General features: G+C 37.3%; 1 protein-coding gene across 1 annotated transcript in view; it reads right to left on the bottom strand.

The window, feature by feature from the left end:
* Positions 1–273: 273 nt before the first annotated feature.
* LOC141463374 (uncharacterized) overlaps positions 274–16,642 on the bottom strand; it is a 35,588-nt gene continuing 19,219 nt past the window's right edge. The window contains exons 19-36 of the mRNA XM_074145729.1: positions 16,340–16,408; positions 15,008–15,079; positions 14,082–14,150; positions 13,590–13,658; positions 11,561–11,629; positions 10,554–10,622; positions 9,791–9,859; positions 8,288–8,356; positions 7,530–7,598; positions 6,616–6,696; positions 5,786–5,821; positions 4,595–4,631; positions 3,914–4,471; positions 3,188–3,429; positions 2,485–2,575; positions 2,311–2,400; positions 723–911; positions 274–281 (exon numbers count right to left, since the gene is read on the bottom strand). Coding sequence (XP_074001830.1) covers positions 274–281; positions 723–911; positions 2,311–2,400; positions 2,485–2,575; positions 3,188–3,429; positions 3,914–4,471; positions 4,595–4,631; positions 5,786–5,821; positions 6,616–6,696; positions 7,530–7,598; positions 8,288–8,356; positions 9,791–9,859; positions 10,554–10,622; positions 11,561–11,629; positions 13,590–13,658; positions 14,082–14,150; positions 15,008–15,079; positions 16,340–16,408 — 1,956 coding nt within the window. The remainder of the gene's footprint in view (positions 282–722; positions 912–2,310; positions 2,401–2,484; positions 2,576–3,187; positions 3,430–3,913; positions 4,472–4,594; positions 4,632–5,785; positions 5,822–6,615; positions 6,697–7,529; positions 7,599–8,287; positions 8,357–9,790; positions 9,860–10,553; positions 10,623–11,560; positions 11,630–13,589; positions 13,659–14,081; positions 14,151–15,007; positions 15,080–16,339; positions 16,409–16,642) is intronic.

The following is a 16,642-nucleotide window of genomic DNA, read 5'->3' as shown; positions in this document are numbered from 1 at the left end:
GAAAGTTTACAGAAAAAAGGACTAAATGTGACCATGATGTGGTTGGCAAAAGTGGGTAGCTGAGCCACCTCCCGACCTTGTGACCTAGAGAGCACATAGGCCACAAGTTGATGCGCTTGCTGTATTTGTCTGTGCTGAGTAGTATTGTGCTGAGTAGTATTCTGCATGTAATTTGGAAATTGATATTTTATGCTTGAAATAGTAAAATGGGATTTCTGGGAACACTGTTGCTTAAAAAAAGTGAAGTCTTCACTGCAGAATCCATGCCAAATATCAGATTTCTGTAACAGAGAAAAGAAATTACATAATTGTAATGACCAAAGATTGCTTTCCAAAGCCATATATGTAATTTAAAATGAGGTATAGTTAGTGATTCTACAATGGTAGTATTTAAAGATCTAAGTGAAGGAAGGGTAATTACTGTGGCAAATGCTATACTCATCTTACTATACCTTAGTGAAAAGGAGATTTTGTACTCTTGATACTACTGAAAAATTGCTATTTTGTTACATAAGAACTACATCATACAATATATGCAAAAAGAATTAAAGTGAGCTTGCATAGGTAGACATTTTTTTAATTAGTGAGCGTATGACTTCATAATGTTAACATTCTTTAAATTAGTGGGTTGGGTTTTACATACCATGCTGGATACTTGATAACAAACACAATCAATCAATAGCTTCAACTTGCTCGTTATTAATGTAGAGATATATTCCTACCTCCAGAAAAAAATACACAAGCTTCTCTACATTCCTCTTCACTCTCAAAGCGGTTTGCATTTCCATCGCAGCCACCATACCAAAACTGAGCACAAGCATTGGCTTGTTTGTCATAATACCATTTTATGATATAAACACGGCATGGCCCTTGATCCAGCCTTAACTTGCACCGGAGGTCCAGAATACTTTCTAAAATAAAGAAAAAAAGGAATAGAAACAAATTAGTTTGTAAGAGTCAATTGTACTGCATAGATTTTAACTTTTAAACTCTGAAATTATGATTATTTTTTAAAATAACGTTATACAGCATCTTAAGATTCACTTTTACATCTAAAGATGTTAGCATTGAAGGCAAGTTAAAAATGCATCTCTGTAGGTCAAATAAATTGCTCCTGTACCAGCATGGTTCTAATAACTCCGGAAATATTATGGCTCCACATACAAGAAGAGCAAAGAATATGAACTATCAGGAAACAGTCTTGTGAGCAACCCAAAATTCTAAGCCAAAAAGCTGTAAGCTAGTTGCATCTGCTATTTTTGAACCACAAGTATGACCATCATCCTTGTGCAGTACATTGCTTCAGTACATTAGTTCTCTTTGTGGTGTGGGGGAAGGGGCATAGGAATAGCAAGAAGAATATAAAACTTTAGGCTTTCTTTTGTAAGATGTTTGTGCTACTTGTCTAATACAATGGTAGTAACTATGTACATACTAGGTAAGCTTGAATGTAAAGCTTGTTGGTCTAATAATTCCTACAGGTATGCATTAGAGGACTGTGACATACTAATCTAGTCTCACTCACTTTAATAATACCATGAGATAGAACATACTTTTCCTTCAAGTTTAATGTTGTGACATCAATATTCTGCCTTTTGCAACTGGTATCTTGACACTTACAAAAAAAAAAACCAAACTTATTGCCAGAGACAGGATAATAGCCATGCCCATGTTCCCAGGAAGCATGGGAACATGTTTCTATTGCTCTCTTCTGTTGCTCCCATCATAATACACTATTACTGCAACTCAAAAATGTGGATCCCCCAAATTGTGAACAAAAAATGTTTGGACATTTCATGTGAAAAGAATCAACTGTTTGAACAGCCAGCTAATTACCATACTTTCCTTCAAATGACTAAACACTGTTTTTTCTTATTTCTCCTCTGAAGGAGAAATCTATTTTTTCTGTCCAATTCTGAAATAACTATCTTCTCTGTGTTTAATGAAGCCTCCCATCTCCACAGACTGCCCCTTCTTGGTTGACTAATTACCTGCTCACTGGCCCACCTCAGTTAGCACTATGTTCTCTTTTTGATGCCATTTTGAGCTCTCTTTCAGGTTATAGCTGATCTTACTTCTGCTGTAAGTGGAGCAGTGGGATTTGTAATTTGGAAAGACAAGAACTGGTGAACAGGCTGGACAAAAACTGCAACTGGATCTGTTTTAAAATCCTGAAATGGATTCTCTTCCACAGCATGGGTTCACGAAATCTTCAGAGTGTGGAACAAAATGACTCTGATTTATAGCCTTATGAAAAGTTAGTATCAGGATAACAAGGAACAAAATGAAAAACTAGTTATGATCTATAACCTGGTTTTGGTGTGAGCCCTGCAGTTGAAAGAGATGATGTCATCACTTTATCTGATGATGATGGTTTAGATGGCAGTAATGGTACCACAGCTGCAGGTGAAAAGGAACAGAGTGAGACACTGATTTCTGATCGGCCAAAAATGAATATGAAGAAATGAATGATGATAAAAATACCTCTAGTGTGCACTGTTAGCAAGGATGACTGTTCTTCCTCCTTTCGTTCCTCTTCATAGGCTTCATATACTACCAGAGGAGGTACTTTGGTCTGAAATAAGCATTTGATTTTCTTTGCTTTTCAGACATTGCGAAGTGTCTCAAAATGAACAAGCCCTTCATCACTTAGAGGTTTTCAAATGTTTTTCCTTCCCATTTACCCTGACTTCAGTGTTAAGAGTGAAGATTTTAACCTCACCTGGTTGGTTTACCAGGAGGGTTGTCAATCCTAAACCTGGGATATTTTTTTTTAGTTGACCTTTACAAAATTTTATTTATAAACTTAAAAATACAGACTACAACTGAGTCTAATTACTATTCTTAGACTTAATTGTTACAGTGTGATTGCATTTTAATAATGTTATGTTTCACACTGTGGCACAAATATTATTGTATTAAACACAGGAATAATAATCCTTGTAACAGTATCAGAAATAAATTTGATAACTGCCTGCATGCCATTAGATAACTGCCTGCGTGCAACATCAGAACTCTTACTCGGAACAACCAGCTCTGAGCATATCAATTTAAAGGAGCTATTAGAGTACCTGTCCTGTAGAAAAGTTGAGGGAAAGTTACACATTACATCAGGCAACAGAGAAGGATATATATGAAAAACTTTTGCTCATTAAGCAGGCTCATTAAGGCCTGCTAATTTTCGTACCGGAGTTAATGGTTGAGGAAGATCGCCAAGACTCAGAGGACTTTCTACTGTAGGTACTCCAGGTGTCTGTGCTGAAAGCAATTGTCTATTAACATGGTTGTTCTGGAGTATGTAATGTAAAGAACTTGAAGATCCTGAACGGAAAGATGGTCCACTTATGCTTGCACCATTTCCATTACGGTTGTATATTAAGGTACCGTGTTCGTCTTCACAAAATTGGTTGACTAATTTGGACTCCAGAGCTGTTTAAAAAAAAGTAAAAACCTCATCATATTGAGAAATTAAATGTATTTTTTGAATTTGGATTATTTATATACATAAATAATACACATATAATCCATTACTCCTTTGGATTATTTATATGCATTTAAGAATGGAAGTGAATAAGTAGAATTTACCCCAGTGGGTTTGATTCTGGTTTCCAGTCCAGCAGATTTACAGTACAGGGGCACTTAGCTTAGAAAGCTAGTTTAAGCAGCTGTTTTCCTACACTGTAGGTGGCATCCCCCATTGGCGTGATGAATCATTGCCCTATAATGTGTCTCCTTAAAAGAAGGGAATCTGTATCTCTAGGTTCCTATTACTTTGCACCTTGTAACTAATCCTGATCAGCATCAAAACATAACATATCCACAAAGATATGTTACACGCAAAGCTTTCTCCCCCACCCCACCCCGTTCTGAGAAGCATCAGATATAATGCAGAATAAAACTGCAATGAACGCACCTGGAAGGGTATTAAAGTCATCAATAAGGTACATGTGTTCGCTGTCTGGATCAGAAGCAATCAGATTTAGTTCACGCACAAACTCAACCTGTATTGGATCTGAAGTATTTACAATTCCTATTGCATACATTTCGATGTTTGCAGCATGAGCCTCTCGAACGACAATATCTAGTTTTACAGCTTCTCTCTTGTCTGCTTGGCCATCTGTTAGCACAATAGCTACTTTTCGCACTCCTGTTCGAGCACCAAAAAATCCTTCCTGGGTTGCTTTACGGATAGCAGTTCCTGTGTAAGTGCCTTCTCCCATGTACTGCATTTTTCTAATTGCTTGCTTAACATCCTGTTGAGTTGTGTACTTGTTGAGACCAAATTCTAGCCGAACTTCTAAACTGTACAACACAAGGCCAATTCTGGTAGCATTTCTGCCTACAGTTACCCTGTCTACTAAAGCAGTTACAAAGTCTTTGATAATCTCAAAATTTTCTGGTCCCACACTCTCGGAGCTGTCAATCACAAATACAAGCTCCATAGGAATTTCCTTACATTTAACACCACAGCCTGCAAAGGAAAAATAAAAAAAACAGGTCATGATCACTTGACTTTGTATCCTTTTGGAAAGGAGAATGTAAATGTAAGGAAGAAAAAATAGAATCTGAAATTAAAGATTTCCTGAATACTTACCACATATCTCCTTAATTAATTTAATTATATCTTCTCTCTGGATATGAAAAAAATTAAATATAAAATATTTTACAATTTTCCTCTTTCAAATAAGGTATAATATTGACACTACCAAAGATTTTGTTTATAATGACTGTGTCCTACAAGGACTTAATGAAAAAATCTTACTGTTTAACTTTCAAACCTGACCTTCCAAGCTTGGAGTGCATCCCTCATTTTACAATTAACTATTTTATGAGACATTTAAGAATCATTAATTTGACAACACAGTAACACCTTTATCTAAAACAATTAACTACTGTTATTGTAAAGAATGTTTTGTGATGATTTTGTTCTCGTTAAGATTTAAAGTCAAAACCCATTCACATTTTAGCATGTGAATAATACGGGTATCCCTTTTAAGTGTACTGGGAGTGAAAGTTTTTTCAATAGCTTCAGGAAGGCTATTGCTTGTAGTGAGCTGGCATATGGCAGAGAGTGGCAACTCAAAACAGAACTGGGATTTGTGAACCATGGTGTACCCGGCCCACTCTATTACCCAGCTTTCAGCAGCAAAAAAAAAGCTGCTGCCTTCAGAGCTGTCTGTTCACAGAAGTTACAGGTTCTGTGACATGCAAACAAAGTGTTTCTCATTATTAGAGCAATCATTTGTTGTATTTTTTGAAGTGCACGACAGGACGCATTTGGCATTGAGTCAGTCTTTCAACCTGTTGCTACTGCTGCTCAGCTTCCATCATAAACCTCAGTAGTATTTATATACTCACTGACATGTACTGAATTTGTGTCTAGTGCAGTTCAGGCTTACCAGAAATATAATTAAGTTTATAGCATGATAGGCCACAACAGGTTTGAAGATATTTAAGCTCCTAAATACTTTTTAAAAACTTTCCTGCAGCAGGTATACACCTGGGCCATCTAACACTAACTGTAAAAGAACACGTAGGAGAAAAATGCCTAAAATCACCAGGAACTTTAAATTCCATTTCAGCATAAAATAGATGAGCAAAAGTCAGAAATCTTTGTGTAGTTTCTTTCTATATCAATACTCAATATATTGAAATATATCAATATATCAATACACTTCTAGTCAGAAAGCTCTTTCCAAAATAATTAACACAGGTTACATTTCATCTGATAGTATCTTTGTTTATATCTTGCTGTAATGGGATTTAAATAATGGAGTTTGCTTACTGTTAGGCCTTGCTCTCCCTTTGGTCCAGTTTTGCCCTGTAACAGTGATTGTTAATTAAGCTACTGCAATTAGGAACATTGTAATTCAGAATATGACTTCATCAATACCATTATTAGAATAATATTTGGCAAATAAGAACTTTGGCTAGAAAAAGTAGTGTTCTTGTGATATTACCTTGTGCGTGCAGTATCTACAACCTCCTCAGGTGGTGATGTTTTTATGGAAATTGGATGACCTCAAGTCTCCCACTAAATCACTGATTGTCAGTTTACATTAGAAAGGGAGAATGCCTACCATGTTGTGTTTGTTTCCTTTCTCAAGAGACTGGATGCCTGCCTGACATCCTGGGATGATCAGAAATTCTGCTCATATATGAGTCTAATAGGGCCAGTGTCAGGGCAAGAACAGCGATGGTGTTTATGTATCCCTACTTAAGAGTATGCAAATGTCAGACTAGAAGGGCACCACATTTTGCTTTCCAGCTTTTGGGGACCTGCCTATCAGCAGAAGTTGCCATTTTGTCTCCCTTCATCTGTTCATCAGCTTTGAGGAAGGTCTGAGCTGCAGTTACTTGGTAGCCATAGAATAGAATTGCATAGTTTTGTCTTAAAACATCACAATTGTCTTTCACTGCCTTAAGAAAGAAACCACATCCATGGGAAGTGGGATACTGAGCATGGAAATGTCTTCTTTATGCTTTTAAAGGTTTTCATAGTTTCAGTTTCTTAAGTATTTGATTATATATAGTTAAATAGCAAGAAGAACACACAACCCAGCTTTATTTTTAAGCAGTTTAAGAAAACAGACATGATAAACCTGAGTTACTCACAGGTTCTCCAGATAAACCAGGGTCACCCACATCACCTTTTTCTCCTTTTTTCCCCTTTTCACCTGTAGCTCCTCGATCTCCCTTTAAAATCATGTTGGTAAGCAGACAGAAAATGTAAGTCAGTTTTTATTACACTTTTCACATTTCTCTCCAGCTGTCTTTGTCAAATTTACCTTCAGCTTCTGACATGAGTTAGAAATCTTTGTTAGAGATTATTTAAATCAATTGGTATTTGTGAATTTTGGCAATAACTTGTAGTATTGGCAGAGCATTTTTATGGGAAAAAAGAGCTGAATCATTTTGAAAAATGAACCATCTCAAACAAGTACATGCAGGCAGAGTGGTTTCATGGGATATTGCATGATGGAAATTATTATCTGTATCTGAGAAAAATAACATAACAGTAAGGAATTTGAGAAGAATGGCGAGGACATAGATGGGACAAATAATGGGAATATCACTTTGAGAAACCTTTTGGCCCAGAAAAGGGGTTTGGAACAACAAACAGATTAATTTGTGCCTCCTGGTTTGATTTTCAGCAGGCTGTGGGATTTTGTACAGGGCTTCTGAGCTGATGTGATCACACCAAAAACTGATTCCAACCCACATTTCTCTTTTTCTTAACATTGATGTAGTCCCCAAATTTTGCATTGTGGGTGGGTAAAAGAGAGGCAGCAATATTAAATCTTATATCTATATTTCTTCTAATTGCAGTAGAAGATAAGCCTCATATGATATTAAAATAAGCAACACTGAAAGAGATGCTGCTATAAAATATTAAAATGATCATGTGGATGACTGCGGTTTTCCCAAATCCCCATTCCCTTTTCACAAAATTCACATGCCTTCAATGAGAGCTGACTCCAGTATGTTGGCTTTGGTCTAGGATGTTATCTCTGATTTAGATATCATACCTTCTGTCCCAAAAGCCCTTCTCCAGGGGGACCTCGTGGTCCTGGCATTCCTTGAATTCCTTGTTCCCCCTAATAATAATCCAGGTAATCATTCGTCATGCGTTAATTTTAAATGTTCAAAGAGAAAGTGTTTGAAACTGCATTTTAACAATTGTCTTGAGGCACCTGAGACAATGTAGTCACTAGCTTGTATTTCCTAAATACTTCATCAGTATGTCTACTCCTAAAGATATATAATATCAAAAACCCGCATGATCATTATTGGTTCTAATTCTACTGTTCCCTCTTTCCATCCCATTTTATTCCTTTTCATTCCCCCATTCTTATTTCTGTCTTTGGGTCTGTCTCATCTGATCTATGCTTTGGGTAAAAGTGCATATTACAGAGAAAAATTAATATTACACATAGATTCAGGATGGAGACTCTTTCTCTACCATAGGTGGTAGTTCATATAACTACTTCAGACTGTCTCTGTGGGTATGAGAGTTGTGGAAAAGGGAATGGTATTTTTAATTTTGTATGGCTATCTTTCACTGATAAAAGATGCCGCTGCTTCCTTCTCCCTCAATACACACCCCCTTGGGCTTGTTGTTTACAGCAGTAGAGACAGAACGTACTTTGTAGGTGCTCATGTTATCCTCATTTTCTAGCCTGAAGTTCTCCTCATATAAGAAACAATGTGAAATCTCCTTAACATTGTGATAGTCAGATTGACCACTCAACACAGGTTAAATATTAAAGAAACTGAGTCTTTTTACCTTAATTCCTTGAATACCTTCACCAGGAGGTCCCAGAGAGCCAGGTGGCCCTGGGCGTCCTATGGTTCCCTAGAGAGAAACCCTGCATACGTTAAATACAAGATTCACAATAAAAATACACAATAAATTGTTAGAACACCATCTAATTTTGTGTCTATCCTCTACCAAATTGATGTCTTTTTAGAAGTAGTGGGGATAAGATTGCTCTAGTTGACAAAGACTCTTTATCCTTTATTGGATCATTAAAATCAAGCTTACACTTCAAAGGAGTCACTCAGGGCTTAATGCTCATTGAACATAAATCACCTTGCTAATAGAGATACACATTGCATTGAAGGATGGATTGTATTGGTGGAACATTGGGGACTGAATTAAGATTTAAGAGAGGATTATTATTGTTATGTTATCTTTCATCACCATTAAGCTTACATGGTAAGACCTAGAGAGATACATACTAACGTGGCATTGCAAATAAATACTTGTTGCTAATTTATAAGCTAGTTTTTAAAAGAACTCCAGAACTTCAGTTCCATATGTTATTCATAGTAAGCAATCAAAACCCACAGAGTACAATACTAATTTTATGCCTATATTCCTATTTCAGCATCCCTGCATGAAATTCTCGATTTCTTCATTTGTGAGGATCCTGTCCACATGCCAGTCCCTGGGACTAGCTCTGGCTGGGAAGTGCTTCACCACTGCTTAGCTCTGGACCTAGTCTTCATGCCAACATGAACTGAATCTCTGGGACCAATAAGCCATGTTGTGCAGGTAATACATTATTATGTTGCAAAATCTTTGCATTTGTCGTTGTTCGGTTTCTTTACATATACATTCTAAAACAGGTCTTTTGTATTAATCGACTTGTAAAGCTGAGCTGTAGGAGCATAAGAGTTTCCAATTTGGGAGGTTTCATAGTGAAAATTGCTTTTTATAGTTACAATTATTTCCAGACCTTTTTGATGATGTGTATTATAATTACACAATTAATCCTTTCTGCAGGGATTGGTCATCATATTGGTCATTAGATGATTATTGATTTAGTTTATACAGTAAAAAAGAGGAATTAATTCTAGAACTCAACAGTATGCCTGTAGCTGTACCAGTAGTATAGGCAAGACATGGTAAGTGCTTGCCAGGCCATTAATTCTGATCAATACTAGGTCTGAAGAAATTTTTGCTACTCAATTGCAGCTGATGTCTGCAGGAGCTAAATGTTTTGTCACTGATCTTCACTGCAAGATTATAACTTCATGATTTATCATATGCAATAGGAAGAAGGCCATAGTTTATGGCTAGTGACCAGAAATGGTTTTGATTTTCTACAAGGTAAAGATACTGTATTCCTTAGTTATCCTGTTTGTCGGATTAGTTGTTTCTAGTGAAGAGTGAAGACAGAAAACATGTAGATGTGCATGCACGATCACGCATTTTTATACTATACTTTTTTTTTTCTTTTTTAGTAAATAAGCAATGGGAGACATAATTGTTTAAATGGCTTACTTTTGGTCCTGGCAGGCCTTCTCCTGGGGGACCTGGGAGACCAACTGGTCCTCTACTACCAGGATCACCCTGCAAGTTGATACTTAAAAAATTAAGTAGTGAATACCAAAGTTTAATTTATTTCTAGAATTCCCAGCATCTGTTGTACTCAAATGGGACAAAGAGAGAATTGTTGAACAGCACAGTGCAAGTCTAAGCAATGCTAACACATGATTATTGCAGGCAGGACAAGAACATTATTTGGGATAAACACTGGCTAGTGGTCTAAACATATTCAAGACATGTACAGTCATTTATGCAATAGTTACACAGGAATTACAATTCACATATCATAAAATGAACTCCACGTTCCCCAAACCAAAAATCCCAAGTGTTTGCTTGCTGCCTGTCAGTTGAATCAGCTTCTATCCTCACATTGGCACTGTCCTGGCTTTTTTCCTAGCAGTGCCTTCAGACAGCTAGGGGTTGGAGGAGAGTGGAAAAAAGATGTACACCCTTTTAAGAGACATTAAGCATATTTAAATAGCTGTATTCAATCCTTCAACTGCCTGTATATTTCCAGTAATCCCAGAACTAATCAGCATCAGAATGAGTTCTGAAGTGAATCTTCAAGATCTTCTATGGGATCTACGTTTTATAGACAGACAAGTAAGTTAAAGCTGGATTAAAAAGGTCTTCTGACTGTGACCTATGGGTAGGAATTATATCTGCATGAAGAAGAGTACACACATGCATTTACTTTTCTAGAAGTTAAAGTCTGTACCTTAGGTCCTGGTAGTCCAACTCCATCTGGGCCTTGTTCACCAGGAATCCCAGGAAGGCCTGGCAAGCCCTGAAATTTTATACACAGACAGAATATTAATTTAATTTATGGCTATATTGACTATATGCTTTTGTTAACTTTAATATAGTAGTATCTTGAATATATTGTCTCTTAGTGGGATCACTGTGGTCTACAATTAGTTAAATTCTACCCTGATAAGCTAGAAGTGGTGCCAGTGCCATTTGCATTTGTGTTGCGTGTCATGCAGGAGGCTTGCATGTATTTGAAGACAAAGGAGTCTGATCTGGAGAGGAAAGTGCAGAAGCAGTTCTGCATTAGATTGCACAAAAATATCAGGAAGTAGTATAAATTGAATTCCAATTTCCATTTTGACATTCATTCATTTTTATTCCTCAGTGTGGCAATTGCATGCACTTTTACTGTTGCCTTTAGCACAGATAAATGGTATTGTGCCACCAAACTCCCTAACTCTAGCCAGCAATCTTCCTAGGACTTCCTCACTGCACAGGCATGTAACTGCCAGGGCTGGTGGAGCACACTGTTGAGAGGACTATCACGTGAGGCCAGTGCTGCATACCTGTGTAAGGAAGGGAGAGGAAGGAACCTTTTTTCTTTGTTTCCTTTTTGCAGGGAGTGGTCATATCTACCAGTAAAGACCTCTGTAAAGACTGTGGACCAACCAATTATTTGCCACACATGCAACAACCTAATGAACAGAACTGGGGATGATTTGCTCTTCTGACTCTTTGGACAGTAGTTGCTTTTTTAGTGGTTCTGGAAGTTGGTGTTGCCCTGAATTCACATCGATGTGACTATTTCAGAGGGAGATTTCTTTTTCCTTCTATGCTGAAATGCATTTCCACAGTTGAGGAGCATTTTTAGGCTTTTAGACCAGCAAATCTATGTTAGGCAGGGAGGCTAATCACTTTGGTGTAGCACCTATTTGTTCCCAATTCAAATTAAAAAAAAAAAGTCTATAAACTTACAGGTGGGCCAGGATAACCATCTCCTTTTGGCCCAAAGGGCCCTGGGGGTCCTGGAAGACCTCGGTCACCCTGATGAAGGCAGGAAAAATAGATGAGGTGAATGCAAATACAATTGCTACCAGGAAATTTTCCATGAAAATGAAACTTCTTTGGCAAATATACCGTAAGTTGATTTTATCTGTCTGTCTATCTGCTAAGGTATTTTACTATGTGAATGATTATTGTAAGTTATTAATCCTGGACTAAAACTGGGATATTTAATAGTGCTGAGGATTTACATGATCTTTCACTTATAAGTCACTAATTTGAATCTTTTTCAAGAGCTCTGTCTGTTGTCATTTGTGGCCTACATATAAGAAGGAAGGACTTCAGTCACATTCCCCATATTTTTATTATGATTATTGTAATTCCAGTGTTGGGGAAATGGACCTGAACAGCCAGCCAGCCAGAAGTCTATCATGGGAACTGAATCACTCAGTAGCTACTTTATGTAATTCTTACAACTGAAGATAGATAAACTGCTGCAGAGCATTGGGAAAACTCTGTATAGTTTCTGCACATGCTGTATGTTTGTGTGGTGAGACAAAGAATGTAGGACGGGGGACAACAGTGGTTTGTGTGGCCAATTTAAAAATGTTGTTTTCTGTCATAAGGTTCCTGTCTGGTTTTGTTGTTCCAGAACTGTATTTTTCTATAATGCTGTGGAACCTCATTAAAGCTCCTTTCATGGACCCAGATAGCTGGAATATCTCAGGAACGGATTTACCAGGGAAACTAAGAGGACTCTAACCCTCACAGCCATACTGAATGGTGCACTGAGTTGCTCAGTTACAACTGGATGGATGATCAAGACTGTGTTTGTCCCTGTAGCTACCCAAAACGTGGACATGCATAACAGTGGCAAGCAAAGGCCCATGCAAAAATAATTTAAAGAATTGAGACTGTAAAAGGTTTTACCCTGAGCCGCCTACTGCAGATGTGTGTCTGAGAGTGAAGTAACAGCAAAACCACTAATACTGGCAAAACCAGCAAAAAGTGAAGAACATAGTCACAGAAACACATAGTGTCGCCCAATTGAAAGAGCTTTAGGGGCTTAAGGCTGAGGGAGAGAGACTTGCAACTCTGAGCAAAGGACCTGCTTCCTATTGGATTCCGAGAAATAGGACAACATGCAGTTCTCTGAATTAACAGGACTATACCAGAAAAGTATGTGATTTCATCATCATCATCTCCTCCCGATGAAAATAAATTCAAAGATCTTGACAACCACTAACTGATCAAAAAGGGATAGAAACTGTTACATGTTTCTCGTCCTTCTGTAACTGTATTCAATTCACTCGAACAAGGGATAAGGGCTCTACTCAAAAGTATTGTCAAATTCACTAAGTAAAAAAAAATGGGTGGGAGGGCAGGATATAGTTTATTTTGAGAAACTTAGGTTTATATATCCCAAGTTTCTTGCCATTCAGACAAAATCAGCCCTGGAATGAAGAGCAGCTTACAAAAGTTGAATCTAAGTAACACTGAGGCAATACTAGAGAAGTGCTAGATTAGAGCCCTTAGAGATTAGCTACTTGTTCATGTTCTTCTTCCACTATTTAGGGCATCTCTTCTCAAATTGCCAGTTTGGCCCAGGTTCTGAGGTCTTTTTGGAGTCTGGATTACCCTGTGTCAAAATGAGCAATGAAGCAAAGAAGCCTGGCTGAGAAAATGTAACTGTGCTTGACAGGTAGGCCGTTGTAAGCACATAAATCAGGTGTTCGCTCTGTATTGACCCCTCATCAATTAAAACCAGTTATTTTTCTCCTGGTTCTCTGCCGTGTGAAAGCTTATGGTTCATGGAGTCTGGAAGATTGACCATCCATGGTTTTGTGGCTCTGCAAATCTTTATACTCTGCCTGTGTGGTACGACATACATATTAAGAACTGTGGAACGCTTGGCAATCCTAGGTGATTTGCCGTTGCTTCACTGAAATCCTGCCTTATTTTACAGTTCTACCAGAAATTAGTTTACCAATTTAGGAGCTACCTTTGCCCCAGGAAGCCCAAAACCTGGTTCTCCAATTGGTCCAGCAAGACCAGGTAACCCAATGTCACCCTGCAATGAAGAAAATATAGACTCTAGTTACGTATTTTATTAAACACGAATCACAGTGGTTTTGGATTTCTGTTATAGAAATTTATATATATCAAATGTAACAGTTAATTTTATTTATTGCTATTGCAAACACTAAACACCAAAAGCAGAAGAAAGAAAAGTATTTTGATATCCAAGGTTATCTGAAATAAAGAAATGAACATAGGTAGGCCACACCTCAAGCTGGCATACAGTTAGTACCAGGGCATGGTGGTAACTAAACTGGATACAGTCGATATCTGTGTTCATAGGAAAGAAGTTGTTTTAGTTGACCTCATAAGGCTGAAATTATTTACATGAATAATGTAAATGGCCATGACATGGCCACCTGCACAGTTTTCATCCTGTGTTTATAAGCACTAGGAGCTGGAGTGTGGATGTTACCTTTGGTCCAGGCACAGCTCTTCCAGGAGGGCCTGGCATTCCAAGACGTCCTGGCACACCAGGCTCTCCCTGCAGTGAAGGAAGGAGAGTAAAAATGATGTTTTTTTCTGAAAGTGAGCATGAGCGTCTCATGGAGAAAACATTTATCCAAAAATGTAGAATATTCAATTAAAATTCTATTAGAATTTCTAATATCCTGTTTATGTGGAAATCTGTCTGAAGAACTGATAACAAGCATAGTTCTGATTTTTCAATAGAAATTAGATTCTTCTCAGTTACTGGACAAATATATGTTATTAGAAACCCCTTTATTGGTGTACTCGAGACTTGGTCTAGCACATCCAGTACTCAAGGCTTCCTGCCCAGCTGTGTAAGTATACTGAAAACATGTATATTTTTCTGTTAGAGGAAGTAGATTCTTTTAAATAGTCCTTTCAGTGTACTTTTTAACCCCTTTTCATTTTTCCTCTTATGTGAGGACTTAATAGGACTTAGTAAGAAACGGAAGGAGAAACCTGGAGTAGCCCTTCGCTCACTTTCAGCGAGTACTGAGTATTTGAATAGAAATTCCATATCCATAAAAGAATATCAGCCATGAGTCAGTGTAAGGGAAAATAAAGTCCTATCACGTATGTATATGCTGTACACCATACTATCTTCCCAAATATTTCAGCATAAAAGTACCAGTATTAGTGTCCCTTAACTTTTTCCAAACTGACAAGAAAGCAATATGGTAAATGCAAAGTTTTTTAAAAAATGCTTCTAGATGTTTATAGGGTGTGGCTTGCTAAGAGAAGCCTTAGCTGAACTTTTTTTTTTAATTATTTTTTAAGAAGCAAGTTCCTTCTGGGACAGCTGTTTCTGAGATCTATAACAAAGCACAGCCTCGGGGGGCTTTTACACACGTAACGTGGTGATAAACCTACTTTAGCTCCAGCGGGTCCAGGCATTCCTGTTGGTCCTGTTAATCCACGTATTCCTCTCTGACCTTGATCTCCCTACGAAAATGGAGAAGGCATGTCACACCTACCAAACAATATTAAGAATGTGCTAACTGAAATTAATTGTTAATATCAGTAAAAGATAGTGAAGTTGGTGCACATCTGCTGTTCCTATTGCCTTCATTGGCAAGTCAGTTAATTCTCCTCAGTAGTCACCCAGTTTTGGATTTGTATAGTTAAAGCTACATAGATTCCATCTGAATTAAATTAACTGATTTACCAGTGAATACTATGAAAAAGTAAGAATCAAAAGGAGTCTTAAATATTGCATCCTTGCAGCTGAAAAATCAAGTTAAGTAATTACATAAAAAAGATACTAAGAGAAATAATCAAAACAGGAAAAGATAATGCACTTGAAGGTACTTTTTTTAATTCAAAGGCAAATAGGACCAATCAGTTGATGATGATGCCCTCAGCGTATACTTCTCCTCAGAAAGAGCTCAAAATAGATGGTATAAAGTTGGTAAAGGGATAACTGCTACTTAAGCATATTATTAGGCTCTAATAATTATAACAAAAATGAAACAGCTATAAGTCCAGAATAATTCTGAAAAAGTTCTAACACAGTAATTAATTTTATTGCTGCATCATGTTACCTGCATGTATTCCCTAGCAAAGTAATCTGAAAACAGGTGGATGTCTTGATTTTCCTTTCTACGCTGTTTTTTAGTCCTTCCAGCTTCTCTCAATTGTGATACTTAGTTAATATCTTTATTTCTCTTCTATTGTGACACTTAATCTCTGTATGTCTTGTCCAATGTCTTGGACAACTATTCCAGCATTTTCCAGTGCCTTTATTTCAGAGGATACAATTGCTGATATGGGAAAACAGAATTACTTCTCCACCTGTGAATCAGTACAGAAGACCAGTACAAGAGCCAGAATCTAAAAGATTGATCCAGTTATTTCTACTAAGAGAAGTAGGATTCCCAATTAGCTCTTTGTGAACTTCTTAGACCAGATACTACCACAGGTACTGGAAATTGTGAGCCACTGTGTGCTGTTATTTAAAAAAAAAATAATTATGAAGAAGATTTCCTGGGTTGTCTTTAATTAACTTTGCTATTTAAAAAGTTGTTGGTTTAGGCTGAGGCTGAAATAAACTCTGTAGTTAAACACTATTAGAAGCACTTTTTAACCTATTCCTTGAGGTATATTTTTTCATTACTTACAATAGAACAAAAAAGAGAAAGCTTTGAAAAACCTATTCCTAGAACATTATAATTTTGAATGACACCTTTCGTAAGAAATTCTCACCTTTTCCCCCTGTATTCCAATCCCTGGAGCACCTTCAGGACCTCTAAGACCAGGTAATCCTGGTTCACCCTGGAATAGAAAAATCAAAGCAGCATTTCAGAGTACTGCATAGACATGGTGCAAGATAACTCTATATCCACTTGAACAAGCTCATTGATATCATAGAGTCAATTGCAAAACTCCCACTAACATCAACGGGCCCAGGATTTTCTTCCCATATTCAGAAATTGTAAAACTTGGTAGAATGCATGACGTAGTGTGTTTCCTTAGTGATGGCTGAACACTCTGAGTATATAATCTTTA

The sequence above is a fragment of the Numenius arquata genome, chromosome 3 (assembly GCF_964106895.1).
Source record: "Numenius arquata chromosome 3, bNumArq3.hap1.1, whole genome shotgun sequence".
Classification (NCBI taxonomy): domain Eukaryota; kingdom Metazoa; phylum Chordata; class Aves; order Charadriiformes; family Scolopacidae; genus Numenius; species Numenius arquata.
Note: the sequence above shows the minus strand (reverse complement) of the source record. Positions and strands in the feature narration are given on the sequence as shown.